General features: G+C 38.5%; 1 protein-coding gene across 1 annotated transcript in view; it reads right to left on the bottom strand.

Moving 5' to 3' along the window:
* Positions 1-20,917, bottom strand: part of LOC131244154 (uncharacterized) — a 157,626-nt gene extending 136,709 nt beyond the window's left edge. The window contains 1 exon segment of the mRNA XM_058243803.1: positions 20,761-20,917. Coding sequence (XP_058099786.1) covers positions 20,761-20,917 — 157 coding nt within the window.
* Positions 20,918-21,118: the final 201 nt, after the last annotated feature.

Here is a 21,118-nt window from a genome sequence, read left to right as displayed (position 1 = left end):
CTCTGCGTACCTAATCCATCACATCTGAATCATTATTCCGGTGATTCTAAGTTCATTCTTGGGTAAGTCAATCAAACCCTAACTTGTTTTGGAGCTTAGAATAGTCTAAGTGTTGATGTAGCTAATTTAAATCATGCCCTAGGTTATCTAGTCGCCGTTGACGAAGACTTATCATGTAAAACAGATCGGTTGCGCACTTTCTGGTTTAAGGTGCGGACTATATTCGTATAGGTTATGGTTTTCAAGGCTTTCAATGTTGGTTAATGGTTTATTATTGTTGTGGGTGAAATTTCACATGCCAAATGCGATGTTTGTATTGCGTTTCTAATATATATGAACTATATGGAGATTTGTGTATTCCTTGTATATGTAGAAAGTATCATATACATATGAAATACGAGCATGTGTTTGCCATGATTAATTGTCATATGTTTGTGCTAGTTGTATGTGTATCAACTCCTTGGCGAAAGGATTTGTCCTAATGTGAGCTATCACCAACATACGTCATGTACATTGGAATATATAGCCTAAGTGTTTGTAGAAATGTCTGAATGAATAAGTGTGTCATATATTATACTTTTTATGGGTGTTGAGAAGACATTCTCAACTATCTTAATGATGTGCATGATTTCCTTCATGAAATTTCCATTGTTTTGCATGTTTAACTTAGACGCTACTTATGTGTGAATTCATGTTAAGATTGAAATCCATCAAATGCTCACATGCTTCTATGATTAAAATTCTTGATCCATTACTGTTCTAAATTGCTGGTATGAATATTTGTTATAATTGAATGTGTTTGAGACTATGAAATAGTCTAGGGAATCGGTAACAAGCTTGAGTTCGTGGCTGAGGTCGTTTTCGCCACGTAGGGCGTGTTTGACGAACCCAAGTTGTATTCGGGTTGTCGGTAGTGGTTTGGCCCATGAAGTGTTTGCGCACTTCATGTCATTCAATTTAACGTGCGCTCATGCTAGTTAAGCTCGTCAAGTAACCCGATTGTCCCGGTGGATGTTCACCATGTATGGACGTTGCTGTTTGAATCTAGGGTACCAAACTTACTAGTGCAATCCCATTAACTATGGTACCTCGATCCGCTAAGACTCATGAGCCAGGCATAGTAGTATGGGACACCGTGGTCGAACTGTCGGCCTACGCTGGGGTGACGAGCATCCCCGTAGTGACCAGTGAGCAATTCAGACTCGTGAGCTGATTATGGTGGTATGGGACACTATATTCGTGCTGTCGGCCTACGTTGATTGGTGACGAGCCCCTTGTAGTGACCTCGAGCATACCTTGATAATACATTGAGGTGACAAGCCTTATTATAGCAACTAAGGTATGATTAGGCATGCATTGATTGGTGACGAGCCCTTTACAGCGATCTAGAACCATAATATCGTATGAGATTGTCTAGGACTGACGACCTTAAAATGGATCACCGTTTGGGAATTGATATAAGGAAGGTACCTTAGCTTCCCAATCTTACTATATGAAAAGGACTAATAACAACTTGGTAATCATGTTCATGCACCGCATTGCATGTGCCTTGGCGTCGTGGAGCACTGCAGGAGGTTGTCATGCGTACCGTAAGATGAAGATGCTGACGGAGTGCAAGCATGGGCATTCATCATTTCTACATATATCCTTGCATTAACAAGAGTAATTAGGACATGTTTGATTGTATTGCCTTATCATTACTGCTTGATTGAATTGATAATATGTTAACTTTTACTGTAGAGTTCCACTGAGTTGATCACTCACTCCCATGTTCTGGGACGATGTTTCAACACCAACCAGACTGTCTTAGATGCAGATGATGATGCGACCCGCGAGGCAGAGCAGGAGTATGAGGATGATGAGGAGGCATTTTCCTTTATGCAGTTCTCAGGCAGGTTCATGTGATTCGTGTCCTGAGCTTCGGGGATTCAGGGTTTATTTTGTAATAGGTGATTTCATTTTGATACTTATATTTTGAAACAAACACTTGTAATTATGACCTGGCAGAGCATATATACCTCAGGGACTTATATACATACATATGTGTTTCTTCAGTCTTTCACTTGCACATTTCACCTATCCTTGGATTATGTTTGCAGTTTGGCTGAATCTACCCCATGTTTTATGCACTCATACAGACAACATACATCCATCATTGCATATGTTGCATAAGTGATGTTTTGAAACTCGGGAGCTGAGTTATGCTCGACCCTCGAATTTCAGGGCGTTACAATAAGACTGGGTTGGGATATGTAAAAGGTAAACCAAGCTCCAAAAATGCAGCACAAAAATCAGCTGCATCTGGTAGTAGAACTAGGGCCACTCTTGTTTGTCATTTATCTGGAGACTCAGGCCACTACAAATTTGAATGCATTATAATTGGAAGGACTCGATTAAATTCTGACTTAAACTTTACTGGTACATACAAACCAATTGGAAAAACAATGTAAGATGTCAAGAGTCCACTAAGGTACATGGCAGGAGGAAAGTCTCTACCAAGAATGACAAAGAGAAGGGATGAGCTATTGATCAATCAAGGGAATGTGATTCAGTTACCAAATGTGCCCAGACAAACCCATAATGAAGTAAAAACAACGTCTTCAAGAAAAATTGTCACGAAATGGGTGGTGAAAAATAAAAGAAATTGCCTAGTGACTCACTCATTTTCAAAAACAAGCAATAGTGCTAAGGGGTTCCTAGATAGCGGTTGCTCAAGACATGTAACGGGTGATAAATCCCTTCTAACAAATTATTCAAATCTTGATGATGGGGTGGTCACATTTGGAGACGGAAGCACCGCTAAAGTATGGTGTATGGGACTATTGTTGGATTAAAAATGCTCAAAAATGAGAATGCTCTCCTGGTAGAAGAGTTGACACACAACCTTGTAAGCATTTCTCAAATATGTGACAATAAGCATGAGGTTACATTCGACAAGCTAAAGTATAAGATCCTGGACTTATCAGGGAAACCGGTTATGAAGGGTCTTCGGACCAGTGATCACTGCTATGTCATCAAAAATGATGATCCATATGCCCAGTAACAATTAAACGTGGAAAACAGGTCCATGTCATGGCATCAAGAACTGGATGGATGTGTGAAATGATGCATTTTTAGCAATTATCATGATATATCTGAGATTTCTATTCTTCAATTTTTTTCTGATGCTTATAATTTTGGATGGTACAATTTTTGTACAAATTTTGGTGTGTATACTGAAAATATTTAGAGATATACATGGAAGATCATTGAAAACTGGTGATAACTTGTCTCATCCTTTCTCTCGATAAGTGAATCGATGAATCAAACTAATCATCGATATCATCGAAAAATAATCGATCCCATCGATGACCTCTGGAGAATCTGAAACGTTGAGTCAATTGGTCTGCCCTCGAACTCATCATTAATAAACATCAATTGGGGTATATCGATATCATCGAAACCATGTTCGATGATATTGCAGTTTACCGCTCAATAAAAGTCGGGTGAGCAAAAAAAGGGTTTCACTTATCTTGTACATCAGTTTCTGAACTTAATCTACAGCATTGAGAATAATCCCTCACTCATCTCAGTTGTTGTCATAAATAGGACTAAGCACATCGCTCCCGAACTGATAAGACATCTGATTGGAGCAGGAGTCACTAGGATACCTGTAACAAAATGGAATATGAACAGTCTTGGTGTATGGGGAGAAGTTACTCGAGCTTTATGTAACGGTGCTACAATACCCAGAAATGCAAAGAATGTTCTTCATGATAAGCACCTCAATCCCATCTACAAAATACTTCACCACATCTTCAACATAATTATCTATCCCTGTGAAGTTTTTGGCAACAAGCTTCCTCCATACATTCTTAATATCCTATATGATGTTCATCAAGATTAGGTTGCCTCCTACAAATGATCACTCGTACCCTTGTGCCTGGTTCAACTACGAGGACATGTGCAAATTGAATATCATTGACAACATGTTTCGTGGAAGTTAAACCACTCAAACTTCTGGGAAGGGAAATCCTGTGCACAACCCCTACTCTGTCAATATCATTAAGGCTTCCATAGAACAAGATATTGCGCAACATCTTCTAGATGGACAATCTTACATGATGAAATGACTTGACAATTGTGAAGCCTGTCTTTCAGAAATTAAGCACATGATGATGGCTCTGCAATGTACTACAGGACAAATTCTGGATTCCCTACCTTTGCACTAAGCACATCCAAGCTTCATAATGTGTAGTGCTTCTCCGTGGAATGCTTAGGGCCTGAATATCTTTTTGAATGCCCTACGATCGTATGAGTGTATGTGATGGATTACTAACTTACAAAGTATGACAAGTTTTTTTTTTGGTTTGGGATGGAGGTCATACTACTGACAACTTAGGACAATACATATTTGGATAATGAGTTTTATGTCTGGTTATAATTCATATCTTTAATGCCATATTTCTATAAGATGCTTACTGGTCTGCTTTAATTGTTACTATCATTTGTGAATCTTATCCCTGATATCATCGGTGGTCTGTGACGCTTAATCATTATGCTCATACTATTAGTCATCACGGCTTTTTCTTTGGATTGATATGCTTCCAAGAGATGTTCTGCTACATCTATCTATTAAGATTATCCTATCTGCCTTTTGCTTCTCCCATATGCTTCAACTTTAGTCAATATCCACTGTTATGTTATCCTTTGCCAATGACTGACAAAAAGGGGGGGAATAATTCCACACCCCGAAGGAGGAAACTTATGTGTATCTGTTTGTGGATGGTGATGCAAGTGTTAGGGGGAACAACTGCAAGAAGAAAGGGAGAGTTCGTAGTTAGGGGCAGTAGCTTCTGCATGGTTGTGTATGTGAACTAGATAGCATTGTACAATTGTGTAAAGTTCATGTATACACAATTTAGGATGTCAGTATAGAAGTTGTTCTAGGGTGTTTTGGTATTTTGTCACGTAATTGACAAAGAGGGAGATTGAAAGTGCCCTGGTTTGTCAATTAGCGTGAATGTTGAGTCGGTTAGACAGAGGAGCTCCATAGGAAGATCAATCAACCGTCTACCTCAAAGGGATGTGGGCCCGAACTCGCCATAGGTAAATCTAGGCCTCACATCCCATGTCCCAAAACACCAGGTAATTAAAACCCTTAAAACTGATCAGAATATCATAGGGTTTTTGAGTTAGAAAACTTTTCAAATTTAGAAAATCTCAAAGTTTTCTACCTCTGTCGATTTATCGATAAACTGATCGATAAAATCGAGAAGTGTTGTCGATGTCCTTAATGCTTAATCGATACTATCAAAATGAGGACAAAAGATGTCTAGCAACCACATATTCTTCTGGACAGAATTATTGCTGTAACGATAGAACTATCGATATCATCGAAATTTGAAACTCGAGTCTATCGAAGTTGACTTGATACAATCAACAGAAGAGAGTTTATGTCCTTGTTTTTCTATGGAAAATCCTAAAGACCTTTGATATATCGAATTACTCCTTGATATCCTTGGAATTCAAAAACTGATGATATCGAAAGACCTTCGAAGATATCAATCATGGACACAGTTTACCAGCAATATTTTTGGGTGGTTGTTATCTTATATCGGGGGTCACTCGATAGAATCAATATTCAAATATCGATGATATCGAGGTGGAGTCGATTACATCGAGAATAGACATAAACTGTCTAGCAAGCTTGACTAGAAAATCCTTTGGATTTATCGATGCATCGACCCGACTACTGATATCATCGACATTCAAATTTTGATGATATCGAGTGTACCTTGATCATATCTGTTGACCTGAATTATTTCAAAGCAAGTCTCTCTCATTTTCAAATGTTGAGGAATCAAACCTTATATCGATATTATCAGAGTTCGAAATCCAATGATATCGACACCTATCTCGATTCCCTCGACCAATTGGCAAAAGGTTTCAAAAGCGTATGACATTGAGTTTGTGTCATCGAGCGGCCAGTCGATACAATCGAGAGTATACACTCAATGATGTCGACCCTGCTCGATGATATCGAACTCTATTATAAATGTGACCATTTTATATCAGTTGGAACTTTTTTCCTATATATAGAGAGCTTGTCTTTAGTTGCTAGTAGAGAAAGAAGAGAGTGCTTTTGTGTATTTAACCTTAGATCATATACCCAAAGCCCTTTCTCTTAAGGGAGTTCATCCTCCAATCCAACCTCATCATTGATATTCAATAGAGTGGATTGGGGAATGAACTTCTACATTTAGGGATCCTCCAACTACCATCTTAATGGTAAATTATTGAGTTGGGATACCTTGAATGCATAGATGATTGGAATCACTCTATCTCCTTTATAGAAAAATATTTAAGAGTAGGATTCCATCATAACCTTGACCCTACCCGCCGCCATGCATTAATACGTCTTCTGAGTTGGAGTTCAAGGAAGCAGAAGACTCTTCATCAACAAAGGAGGAGATCTTTGACAACGAGCTAAAAAGGGACTCATCTGCTTATTTGTAAGTTATCAGAGTCTAGAGGACCCTTGTGATCATTCCTTTGTAGGATTGGGTCTAAGGTGTTTCTCACCCCTTGAAAGTCCTGTAGGAGGCCTTCGGTGGGAGTGTAGGTAATGGGTGCGTTGTGTTGACCCTTGCTCTGTGAAGAGCATAAACAGTTGGGGTATCCTTGACTAGTGTGCCTGAAAGTGGGTGCTTGTGTTAACCCTTCCTCGTGAGAGCATAAACGAGTTAGGGTCTTGTAGAAGATCCTTTGCCAGTGTGCCTAAAAGTTGGTGTTATGTGTTGACCCTTGCTCGTGAGAGCATAAACAATCAGCCTATGTGTAGGTTGTAAAGGTTACAGGTGAACCTGATTTAAAACCTTGGGTTTGGGGTGAACCGTGGGAAACCTCCTTAGTGAAATCTGTCACACTCAAGGGTTGAGTGCATCTGCCGGGAGTAGAGTAGACAAGTAGTCGAACTGCTATAAAAATAATTGTGTTTGAGCTTGTTATTGTCTTATATTTTGTGTGATTTCCTTTAATACTTTCATATTTAATTATTTGAGATCACATCTTACACACACCCATAGTCATATCCATCATAAACTAATTTGCATATTGTTCATCTCTCAAATAAGTTGTGATTGGATCCTCTACCGGGCTCGGAAGCCAGTAAAGTTACTCTTGAGTAATCCGAAATGTATGCTTGTTGTTAGGATTAGAGTACTAGGATTTTAAATTAATATAAAATTATTAAAAAGTCCTATTCACCCCCTATAGCACATATTGGCATATTCCTACTTCAACTAAACCGATCATTACCACAATTTCATAGTCCATACAGATATTATAAACCCTATAAAGACCTTAGGTTTAAGTGCTTTGAAAATATATTTTAATTTAGGTTTTTAAACTTATAATTAGTTGAGTTTCGACTAGCCTAAGTTGTGGCTCGACCAGTTTAGGAATTTCTCAACTAGTCCTAGTTCAAGCTGAAGTGAAACAGAAATTTTGTTAGACCTTTGACTAGTCGAGTGGATTCCTTGACCAGTCAAAGGACCCTCTTCGACTAGTCAAGCATTTCTCGACTTGAAATCCAGTGACTAATTCAGTTTGAATTTTGGTTTTTTTGACCAGTCGAAGACCACCTTCGACCAGTCAAAGATCCATTAGATCTTATCCCACTCAAAATTGAAATTTTATTGGAACTGAATCCGGTGCTTAGACGAGTTTAAGACTGTCTTAGACGAGTCAAAGCAACATCTTCTTTGCCCATAAATTGAGGTTCTTTCTCAATCCAAAATTGTGATTCAAGTCTATCACAGTCCTTCTACAAGAGAGAAAGAAGCCTCACTTATTGTTAAGCTATTAAACGGTGTTTATAAATCATTTTATAGCTTTTTTGTTTAATTCCTTAATTTCTAATTCTATCATTCTGATTCTAAAAAGAGAGGGAATACTCTTCTTTTTGAGATTTAAAGGAATTAATACAAGTAGCCATTGTTTTAAATCTAATTAAAATCAATAGAATCTTGGACCTTTTCTATTAGACTAAACATTGAACATTCGTCACTCAAGAATAGCGGTTCTACAACTACGACTTCTTCTACGGTGAAGATAAGTATATATTTACATTTTGTATTTGGTCTTTCTGAGATAGCCAGAAAATCTCAGAGTTGGTTTCTCTGAGATAAGCCAGAAAATCTTAGTGAGGGGTTTCTTTGTTTGTGATAACTTGTTAAAATCACAACTGTATTAGGTTTTAAGGTGACCCTGTTAAAACATTATTCATAGTGAAAGCTGAGATTACATGGTTAGTAATCTTGAGAGTGGAGTAGGTGTGGCTATTTGACAACAGTTATTAACACACCGAACCACTATAATTCTTGGTGTTGTGGTGAATGCTTTTATTATTTTTATGCTGAATGGTTGTAATTTCTTTTATGCTAAAGTGGTGAATATTTGTAATAGATAGTTTTACTTACTCTTGCTCAGTTTGGAGTTTTGATTCTTATCAAATTCGTGAAATAAAGTTGTGCTACCTAAACTTGTTTAGGCGAAGGTTGTCCTACAAATTGGTTTGAATCAAGGTTTCAATAATAGTGCGATTGGGATCTTTGATTTATTTATTATTCAACACTTTATTCGATTATTTGACGTTGTCCTATTCACCCCCTCTAGGACTTCTTAAGCTTGCCTTTTCAAGTTGTAATACCTCTAACAGATCACTTACACCAAAGAGGAAATAAATCAAATCATGGGAGTTTTTGGAATTCTAAGACACATGCCTAAGCCATAAAGGTAGATAGCACAAGGCTAACAAATAAGAAGGAGAGTAGTAATTGTTAACTCAATAAAGAGAAGAGTAGTAAGGGCTAACTTAAGAAAATTGATAAAGGCAAGGGCAATGCTTGTATCCATTGCCCTATATAAAATAATAAAGATCACTTGTAATTAACATCACACCATTATTCTTAAAGGGTAAATAATTGTTGGTGGTAAATTAAACAATTGCATGGAGAGAATCATAGTAACGTGAAAGCATGTAAGAGGCAGGATAAATTATATCATCTTAAATGAAGGTAAGCTTAAAGGAATCCCTCACCTCTAATGTCGGATCGCCCTCAGGTGTTGTTATAGTTCTATGTATATGCCATACGATTGAATTCTAACATTATTTTAAACAATTCATGAGATGGATCACCATATTAGATGACTCTAATAGCTAAGGTCAAAGGCTAGGATTTTGCCTAGGATCTAAGTTTAGGCTTAGAGAGGTAATGATTTTAGACATGAATCTAATATAGAGTTATTAGTAGATGGGTCATTTACCCTAAATTAGCAATTAACCTCAGCCTGCAAAGGTCAAAATTAAGTGAAATTCACCTGTTGAGTCAACTTAGTACATGGGTTTGCTTTAACAGACCCAACTAGCAGGTCGACTTGTTGAGTCTCCTTGGATCGACTCATCCTCTTTTCCTTTCTTTCTTCTCTTATTTTCTTCCTCTTCTTTCTTCTTTCCTACTCTAGAACACGTCAAGCAAGGGGTTGGACTCGGTAAAACCTAGTTTGACTTAGTGAGTTGCACCATCTTGTAATCTCTCTCCGCTTTCCTCTCGATCTCAATCTCTCTCTTTTCTTGTGCAAAAGTTGAATGATATTCATAAGTTGTGGAACAGTATCTAGGTTCTTCCTGCGTAGATGTTACACTATTGGCAAAACGCTGGGGCGAAATGGTGTGGATGTCGTCTACACCATCATATTTAATACTTCCACTGTTCTCCCTCCATTTCTTTCTTCCGGTGGTTGAGTCGGATTTGAATGGTCCATGATCTGTTGATCTCAAATTTCTTTAAGGTGCAGGAGCATGCACGTTAGAGTTCTTGTTTGGATGAGGAAGATTCTCCCAATTTTAATAGTGGATTATCAACCATCGCATTTTCCTTCGATTTGATGATTGAAGGTGCTTCGGATGGCTCATAAAGATCTTGTGATCATGGCACATCAAAGGTTAAAGGGCCCTATGGTCGACGATTGTGTGGAAAGGCCTCCACAAAGAGCGGCTCGGTTCCGAAAGTGGCAAAAGTCGTGTCATGTTTATCACCTCTTTCATAGCTCCGATGTTGTTTAGTGGGTTCGAAATTCTCCTTGATAGGGTTTAAACGGCTCGGATATGATGGAGGAGCCAAGTTAGGGAGTTCAGTGGGAGGAAATCCACATGATTCTCAAACTCTGTTATTGCGCATAGGGAGATGCCAACCTTGATTTATTATCTAGTTCAAGTGGGGTCCACTTGTGATGATGTTTAAGGTGATTCATTCCCTTCATTTTGTTTTGTAGGGTAAGGTTAGGCCATGGGCCAAAATTTGAAGTAAATCTGAGTTTCGAGTGGCCCATATGATCATTCGGTGGGAGGACGATGCTCATCGTTGGAGCAAGCTAAGATAGGAATTAGTTACGAGCAATGCACATGATTGCATGTAACTCCTTAGCTTCGTGAGTGGATGGGGTGAAGGTGGGGTCCATCATGATGTTTTTTCAAGAATCCGGTACATTCATCAGTTTAAGCAAGTCGTGTTGGCCCATGAGCCCAATTATGAAGCATATCAAAATCCTTAGATAAGCTTACCTTTGGAATTCTCCTAGCGGATGCCCAAAATAAACTTGATCTTAATTAACGGTCAATACTTAGTGATTGGGGCTAAATTTTGGAGTAAATATGTAATCAGGGTAAGCAAACAATTGGGTAAAATTTGGTGGCTGATCGATGGTGGAAAAAGTCTAAATTTAAGATATCGTCTTTTGCGTCAAAATGAAGGAACTGGCTTCAACCTTCAATGGTGTAGGATCATATTTGGGGGCCTAAATTTTGTATAGCATCGTGGTCATATGAGACTAGAGTCTGGTCCAAATTTTCGTTGCGATGGATGGAAGGAAGTTGTTAAATCAGAGGATCCAGATTTATAAGGAGTTGGTAGGCCTTGACAGGATAAGTTTATGCCTAAGGAAAAAGACTACCAAAATGAGGTATGCATATTTCACACTTAGTCCATATGATGGGTAATCCAAGTCATTCATATGAATTGAAATATCCTACTACGACTACCCATGAGGTTTCTTCACTCGATGGACACCAAAATCAACGGTTAAGTAACTGATTTATTAATTGGGTCACTTTACAATGATCTAAGTACTGAAATTTGACATGTATAGTTAATTTATGATACATAGGCATGGTATAAAATTTTACATCAAACGAGTCATGGGAAGTATGTGATCTAGAATTCAGGAGTCTAGGTTAATGGCATTTTCATAATTATTCTGGATATAAGAGTTTTATGAAATCTAATGGTCCTATATGGTTATATGCCCATTTCTAAACAATTATTACACAAGAACTTACATCTAAATCATTATGGGTATAAATTTATCCACTGATTAGTCAAGGAAAAGTGCATATGTTAAACCACATGATCAACGGTCAGATTCATGTTAGAGAATAGATGTGGGGTTAGGATAATTAGATTGGTATCGTACACATGTACATAATAAGTTAAATTTTATGGTAACACTCGAGAACTTTTGATGTAACACCCCGGATTTTTGCTAACCTAGAGTTAGACGTCCTAAGGCAATGGAACGATCATAACACCTCTCAAAACTCAACCCCAAAGCGTAAAGTCCCCTTTTTAACCCTTTTCCTTCGAAATTTCACCTTTCATTATCCTATCCTTTAAATTTTTCTAAGAACATTCATAATACATACCAATCATAGGGTATAAATGATGAAGAACATTACTAAAACTAAAACTTACCACAAATAGTAACTAAATGGATAAAATGGATATTTTACCCTTAATCTTTTAGAATCTAACAAAATAAATAGATTAGTTGGATAGATTAGCATCTCCTACCCCAAAATCATATATTACATGTCAAATAAACTCATTTTAGTTTGCAAATTGGACCTGAAATGCCTCACACGGACTCGTGGGCCCAAACGACTTAATTCGGGGGGACCCGAGATGGGTCCCACATGTTTCCGGCAACCTCGAGGGGGGAGGACATCACCCCTGGGGCGAGCCCTCGCCCATATGTCCAGTGACCAGTGAGGTGCTCGCCGAGTTGGCGAGGCCTCGTCTGTATAACAGTTTGGGCAGCTTGTTTTCTGCATTTTTCTGGACATTTTTTCCAATTTTAAAAAATCATATCTCCTTCGTTATAACTCTAATTTAGGTGATTTAAAAACCAAATTGAAGCTAAATGAGTTTAGTTTTATATAAAAATATATAAAAAATATAATAAAATATTTAATATAGTTTAAAGTAGGTTGTTGTGGAAACTATCTGAAAATCACTTGTTGGACAGCTGCTGCTTCTGGAATTTTTAGAATTTTTCTACAACATGAAATATCATGAAATTTGGTGGAGACTGGGTAAACTTAATTATGAACTACAAAAAAAATAATTAAAATAATATAATAACTAGAAGTGCCAAAACGGGGCATAGAATGGCCCTAGGATCGTATTTTGCCATAATTAGGGTAGAATTTGGTTAAGTACTAAACTGAATACTCAGTAGAATTATCTTGTACCACTTTAAATATGAACTAAAAGACCCAAAATGAGTAGGACCGCTAATTCTATGTTATCTAGAAATCTAGGATCAATCTCTAAACCCAGTTGCTCTTGGGAGCATCGTGAAACTTTGTTTCGGACCTGGACCGCACGTTGAAAGTCCGATAGCGATAAACTTAGACAATTATGACTACTGCCTAGTTGGACTTGACAATCACCTCAAAAATCAAGTCCAGATGATGTCCTGAGACGATTTCCTTGAGTCTGAAGTGAAGAGTGTAAGAAAGGTGAATCTATTTAGAAATTAAATATAATTTATGAAATCTGAGTCGTGTCGCTTGCGCGCCGATTCTAAGCACTCTGACCGTTGGATTTTGACCCAATTTCACCCTCAGATCAGGGGAGATGGCCCAGCTATGTCCAAGTGCCGGTGGACCTAATCAAGTTTCAGTGACCGTTGAATTGAGAGTGGTCCGCCACGACTGATCTGTAAATCCGATCGGTACGAAAACTCAACCTGACCTAGATCCATGGTCAGTGAGCTTAAGTCCGACCACACGCGGAGAACGGAAGTGCTTTGTTGGATCGAGAGAAACCTGATTTGGTTATAATCTAAGTATACCTTGGCCCTGGGGCTATTTTCATCAATATTAGGCCTATATAAAGACCTTAAAACCCTCACTATCTCATTCCATACGAATTTAGAAAACCTACGAGAGAGAAGAGTGCAAAAAGAGAGAGAAGTTGGTGCATCATCCTGATATCCTTCCCAGTTACTCTACATGTCAAATCTACCGCATCTGAATCGCTATTCCGGTGATTCTAATCTCATATTTGGGTAAATCAATCAAACCCTAACCTGTTTTGGAACCTAGAATAGTCTAAGTGTCGATGTAGCTAATCCAGTTCATGCTTTAGGTTATCTATTCACTGTTGATGAAGACTTGTTGTCTAAATCAAATCTGTTGCGCCATTTCCGGTCTAAGGTGCGGACTCTAAATGTATAGGTTATGGTTTTCAAGGCTTTCAATGTCAATTAATGATTTATAACTGATGTAGGTGCTATTTCACATGCAAAATGAGTCGTCTGTTTTGCTTTACAATCATATATAAACTATGTTGAATATAGTATATTCTATGTATATGTTGAGATGTTTAAATATGTATGGAATTTGGATTTGTGCCTAACATGATTATTTGTCGTAGATATATGCTTGTTATATATGTGACAACTCCTTAGCGAAAGGACTTGCCCTAAATCACATCACGGCCAACATACGTTATGTATGTTGAAGTGTGTAGTCAAAGTGTTTGTGGAAATGAATGAATGAACATGGAACTTGGATTCATGCTTGCCATGACTATCCGTCATGGGTGCATGCGTGTTATATATGGGGCAACTCCCTAGTGAAAAGATTTGGTCTAATACATGTGTAATCAACATACAACATATATGATGACGTATGTAGTCTAAGTGTTTGTAGAAACGTCTAAATGAGCTAGTTGTTACTAAGGAGTGCTTGTATGAGGATTGAGATATAAGTCTCGGTTACCTTAATTATGTGTATGATTTCCTCCATGTACGTTACATTATAATGACTATTTCATTATGAAATGAATGTGTGTGAAAACATGTTTGTGTTGAACTTCACAACATGCTCATATGATTGTATGATTTGAATTATGGATCCATTACTGCTTTGATTCTCTCATATGAATATTCATCATGATTGAATGTGTTTGGGACTATGATATAGCCCAGGCAATCGGTAACAGATCCCAACTTGGTGGCTGACGTTGTTTCGCCACACGGGACGTGCCTGACAAATCCGAGCTGTACTTCGGTTGTCGACAGTGGTTAGGCCACACGGAGTATTTATGCACTTCATGTCGATCAACTTGACATGTGCTCGTGCTAGTCGAGCTCGTTAAGTAACCCGATTATCCCTATTGTATGTTCACCATGTTTGGACGCTACTACTTGAACTTAAGGTACCAAACTTACCAATGCAAATCCCGTTAACCATGGTACCTTGATCCGCTAAGACTCATGAGCTAGGCATGGTGGTTTGGGACACTGTGGTCGAGCTGTCGGCCTACGCTGGGGTGACGAGCCTCCCCATAGTGACCAGTGAGCAACCAAACTCGTGAGTTGATTATGGTGGTATGGGACACTATATTCATGTTGTCGGCCTACATTGATTGGTGACGAGCCCTTTGTAGTGACCTCGAGCATACCTGAATACTGCATTGAGGTGACGAGCCTTATTGTAGTAACAAAGGTATGATAGGCGTGCATTGATTAGTGACGAGCCCTTTGCAGCGACCTAAAACCATATGATCGTATGAGATTATCTAGGACTGACGACCCTAGAATGGATCACTCTGTGAAAATTGATATGAGGAAGGTATCTTAGCTTCCCAATCCTGCTGTATGAAAAGGACTAATAACAACTTGGTAATCATGTTCATGCACCGCATTGCATGTGCCTGGAAGAGGTGGAGCACTTTGAGGTGATGTCATGCGTAACGTAAGATGAAGACGCTGAGGGTGTACAGGCGAGGGCATGCATCATTCTATATACATCCTTGCATTAACAAGAGTAATTAGGACATGTTTGATTGTATTGCTTTATCATTACTGCTTAACCGAATTGATAACATGTTAACCTTTGCTTTATTGTTCCACTGAGTTGATCAATCACTCCCACGTTACGGGGCGGTGTTGTGCACACCAACCAGTCTCTGTCTTAGATGCAGATGTTGATGCGACCCTTGAGGCAGAGTTGGAGTTTGAGGATGATGAGGAGTTCTCCTTTATGCAGTCCTCAGGCGGGTTCATGTGAACCATGTCCTGAGCTGCGGGGATTCAGGGTTATTGTTGTAGTGGTTTGATTCGTTTTGATACTTGTAATTTGAGATAAACGCTTGTAAGTATGACCTGGTAGGTATACATAATTCAGGGACTTGCACATATACACATATGCTTCTTTAAGTCTTCCGCTTGCGTCTTTCACTTATCCCTGAATTATGTTTGCAGTTTGGCTAAATCTACCTCATGTTTTATGCACTAATGCAGACAACATTCATTCATCATTACATATGTTGCATAAGTGATGTTTTGAGACTCTGGAGCTGAGTTATGCTCGACCCCCGATTTTCAGGGCGTTACATTTAATACTCGGGTATTGAAAGTTCGGGGAGTATTGATAGTTCCAGGTGTTACAATCTACCCCCTTAAAAAAATTTTATCTCTCAAAATTTATTTATTTGTTCCATTTACATTGATCCATTATGTTTAATATTTCACTATATTCCTTATGAGGTAGAGGTATATGTCTAGGTGTGCGTATAAATGGCTACATGAAAATCGGGATGTTACAATCTACCCCCTTAAATGAAAATCTTGACCCGAGATTTGGTGTTTAGATTAAACCACTTAAGCCTTGCTTGAGTATGGTCAATAAATACATGGTCGTGATCACTCTACATCCATGGGGAATATGTTAAGGGTTAAATATTGCATATTATCTCCCATTTATATCTTGATTTTATGAATATGATACTACTTAATGTCCTATTTTACTCTTATTTATGTTGCAAGGTTAATTTCAGAGCTTGATTGGAAAAGGTGCTAAAAGCATGGATTTGATGCTCAAAGATCACCAAGGCAAAGAATAGATCTTAGGAGACAAAGATTGAAGATTTCAAGGTCCCAAGATTCACGAAAACCAAGGGGAGAAGGAAAGAAGTCGAAAGAACAAGTGTAGAATTCTCATCAATTGTATCATCGATCACCATTTGATGACATTGAAATTACCATTCGATGACAATGAACACAGGTCAATGACATTGAATTTATGGATGGGAATTGCGTTGGTTGCTGGACAAATTGAAGACATTTCTCGATGATTAAAGGACTTTTTTGAGGACTTGAAGCTTTGCTCAATGGCATCGAAACTAGACTGTTTTGGAGTCTCCTTGATGATATCGAAGACTTGCTCGATGACATCGAAGACCTGCTCGATGACATCGAATTTTCTGAGAATTATTGGATTAACTCACTAGACTGTTTTGGACTCATTTTTGATTCCTTGAACACCACTCGATGACATCTAAGATAAGTTCGACGACATCAAAGGTAGGTTCGATGAGCTAAACGCAGTCCGAACAAAGTTACGCATCGTGAAAAAGGCATGTATTCAAGGCACCTTCGATGACATTAAAGGCAGTTCAATGTCATCGAACGACTTACGCAGAGTTACGCGGAGTTATGCGGAGTGTGTAAATTAAAGGCGGTTTCTGAAAATTTTAAGTCGTTTAAAGCAGTAGAGCACCCCAATTATAAATAGGAGACCCTAGGGCATCCCTGGGCATCGTCTAGGCTTTGGAAAAGTGAAGCACAAGGGTGGAGAGTCGTCGCTGAGCATTTTTATTCCTTTCATCCTTAGTTTTCACACTTTCTTCTAGGGTTTTAGATCCAATCATGTCTATGGTTAGCTAAACCTCTTAAATAGGGCTAAAAGGTAAAGCTGTAATGTGATTGGGATGTTTGCTTTTCTTTGAATCATATTTTGGTTAAACTCTCTTGGATTTTAGTTTGATTATAAAGAATATTTTCAGTTTTTAATGGTTTTTTGTGACAACTTACAATAGATCTGCACTAGCTTTGAATATTTTCTTTTCTATTTTGAGATTGTTGGATTGGTAAATTCTGTTGTTTGCCATCATCCCATGGGCATGGTCAGGTGACGGAATCCCTTCCAATCTTCCCAATTCTCCTTCTCTGATGACTAAATTCATGAGAAGTTCAGAGATCTGACTGTCTCTTCTTCCAACTGGATAAGATGGGACTCTGATTCCAGTTGTGTCCTTGAATCAAGCATAGTAGCAGCCTGAGAAGCTACAAGTGGATCCTTGGAAACCCTAGTTCCCACCTTTAAATTTACAAGTTTTAATTAAACAATTCACAATTACTCTCAATACAATTTCAAATTTAGATTCACATCTTCTTTTATCTGTACTTCTAGTTGCTTTTAGAATACACACAAGATTAGTCCCTATGGATTCGACCTCAGTCTTACTGAGATTATTACTACATCGTAACCCTACACTTGGGGTTGTGAACAAGTTTTTGGCACCATTGTCGGGGACTAACATTTGCATTTTTCTGAGATTAACTAGTTTTGAGATTAGGTTAAGATTAGGGTTTATTTACTTTCTATTTTTAAGTTACAAACTTTCCTAAATTATTTTTAGAAACTAACTTACTTTCTATTTATAGGTTAGAAACTTTTCTAAATTATTTTTAGAAACTTACTTTCTATTTCTAAGTTAGAAACTTTCCTAATTTGTTTTTAGAAACTAACTTACTTTCCTAATTTATTTTTAAAGCTAAGTTATTTTTCTATTTTGTAGGATCCCAATATAGAAACTTCTAATTTGGTAACTTCTTTCCATTTCTAGATTTCTATTTCCCTCTTTCTTTTTAAGTTTAGGTTATATTCTGAAATTTAGGGCCGAGTGTGTTTCATGCCCAAGTGGGTCCGTGATAACACTCGATGTCTCTTGAGTGAAGGAGGATTGGTTAAGGGGTTATTTATCCATCACAGGATTATACACCACTCAAGATCCATAGAGTTAACTGAATTTATGGTTGCCAATCAACCGACTAATCAACCTCCAAATCCACCTCAACCTAGGGTTGAGGAAATTCATGATGAAAAGGAGTTACATCAAGCACCCCCGCCTCATACTTTATGAGATTATTTACAACCTGTAGGGGTGAGCACACCTTCATGCATAGTTTTTTCAGAAAATACAGGACATATGGATGTCAAACCTGGGGTGATCCAACTCCTTCAAAATTCCATGGACTTGAATCTGAAAACCCATATTTACACATGAAAGAGTTTGATGAGATCATAGTTACTTTATATTTTCTAAACGTGTCTGAGGACACGATGTAATGCCCTGGTATTCGGGACCCCAGTATAAACTCGTTCCCAAAAAACACGGGTGTTAACTGATAATAAAAAAGATAATCAAACCAAATCAAAGTGCAATTAACAAAACTAAGCGTAGTATAAATGTAGCTTAAACAATAATAGTATCCAGGACCACTCAGCTGAGGCCCTACATAAAACCTCAAGACCTCAATGTACTGAAATAAATCTAAGCAAATAGATTACTGATTTAATCCAAAATAAGCAGCCGCCTCCTGGTATGGCTCCTCCTCCTATGCAGCACCTCCAGATCCACCGCGAGTCCTTCCGTCCCTATATCATTTGTACGGTTGAACATTGACGAATGAGTTGCCAGCTCAGTGTGATCTCCCCTTAAGATTACACACTGCTACCATAGACAAGAAATAACATAAACATCCAGGAAACCCAAAACATAGTAGATGTAGTCTTATTATATGCATGGATGCGTGAATGCAATCATCACTCCTGGGGATGCTCATCCGTGCAGACATGGGGCTCGTCACCCATGCAATCATCGACCTAAGAATGCTCATCCAGTTGAACAACATATGTAAATCACATACGATAGCGATAGACGTTGGTCTATGCCATGTATGCATGATTAGACAAACCATTATTAGTCCAGTTACAATTAGCCAATTTAAATACGCTCAAGGTCACTACGAGGGCTTGTCACCAGCATAGGCCCCAGCTCATGAGACTACCACCTTAGGGTGTGTATATTGCCCATCAACACATGGCTAATCAATTCTCAATATAAGGAAACTACCACTGTATGCTGACTAAGAATGAAGTATCGAAATCATTAAATGCAGCGACTAAAATGAGATGATATGTACGGATCAATACAAGTAAATAGTGAAGAGAATAAATGTTGCACGGTTCATTCCATAGTTAGGTAAGTGGAATCACTCCATATATGATAAACCTCATAACTCAATTGCCACTAATCATAACTTCCATGTTGAGGGTCTATTTTTACCACAATCTGTTTCGTTACACCCTAAGCTCAGACTCTCTTAAAATAGGAGTTCCATAGAGAAGTTTCAAATAATGTATAACTTACAAACAATACAATCTTATGAAGATTCAGGCATGCTTTGATATTTGAAGTAAAACTCATGTATGCAACTAGTTCAAGAATCATATATCCTAACTTATCAAATTCCAAAGCATACATCTCAAGAAAACAATCGAGTATTTTAGTAAATCCAAATCATGCTTTTAAGTTAAACAAATCAGTAGTTTAACGAATTCTAAGAACATGTGGTAGAGTAAACAATTTCTAATGATTGGCCCTTTGACAAGTGATGAAATAAATCAAGGATTTATTACTTCTAATTTACATAAACAATAGCAAATCAATGGTTAAACAAAGCAAAAGAGCATGTACTCAAACAAACAAGAAGAATGATCATCCACTCCTAAGATATCATTTGCAATTGTTATAAAAGATTACCCCTAATCCAGTTTAGAGGTGGAAAGTTTAAGGGGAAGAAAATCATCACCTGGAGAATTGTAGTCTCGACTTGGATCTAAATTCCTGAGTAAATCTCACGGCCCAAAGTCACGCAAGTAATTTTCCTAAAATTGTTTCCAATCATATAATTTGCATTAGAAGGTGCCTAAATCCTTAAAATAAATGGGGTTCGTAAGGGCTTGGTAATCCAGGGAACTTGGGCCTGATACATTACCTAAGGGCCTAAAATTCAGGCTAGATTTCTTTCTGGCCTAATAGTGGATGTGATGTGGTACCCTGATAATCATAGTGAGGCCCACTTAGTGTGGTTGGATAGGTTGTCCGGCCCACCAGCGTATGGCTAGACTGGCAGTCCGGCCCACTAACGTAGAGTGTGGCCCATTTAACTGGTATGGTACGACTGATGTGCCCATATGGTGCGGCCCACCTGTCTCATATAGGGTGCGGCCAACCAGGTGCTAACGTGCCCACCTTATGCGCTGGGGTGCGACCCACTGAGAATTAATGTGAGGCCCACTAGAAGATGGTTTTGGGTTTAGTTTTTGGTCCAGTCAGGGCTGCTTTTAGTTCAGTTACATAATCCATCAAAGGGACTATTTTCAGCCTTGATTGGAAGGTGCTTTCGGCCCTGATCAGAGGTCGTTCTTGGCCTCCATTCTTGCTGGAACTAGGTCTGATCTCAGCCCAATTCTGAGGTTGTTTTCAACCCCTAAACATGACTGACTTCAGCCCAGCATACTGATCGGTCCCAGCACCACTCTCAGCCATTGATCTCGGCCCACGCCATGGCCCATAACGTGGCCATTTTCAGACCAGTTGGGAGATGGTTGAAGTCCAGTTACACGACCCAACATGGCCGTTATCAGCTTGATTCTCACAGCTAGCCTAGAAGCCATGTTCGGTCTGGTTAAAGGATGGTTTTACTTTTAAAAAAATCATGGCCCAACTGATGCTTGCTTCCATCACATAGCACAGCCCAGATGGATGCCATTTTCAGCCCATGTCTCATCCCAGAACTCTGTTCAACCTAGTTTTGAGTCTAAGTTTAGCCCAGCAAGAGACCTGACTCTCTTCAACTCAAGGCTTAGTTAAAGGTC

The sequence above is a fragment of the Magnolia sinica genome, chromosome 4 (assembly GCF_029962835.1).
Source record: "Magnolia sinica isolate HGM2019 chromosome 4, MsV1, whole genome shotgun sequence".
Lineage (NCBI taxonomy): Eukaryota > Viridiplantae > Streptophyta > Magnoliopsida > Magnoliales > Magnoliaceae > Magnolia > Magnolia sinica.
This window is presented reverse-complemented; position numbering and strand designations above follow the sequence as displayed.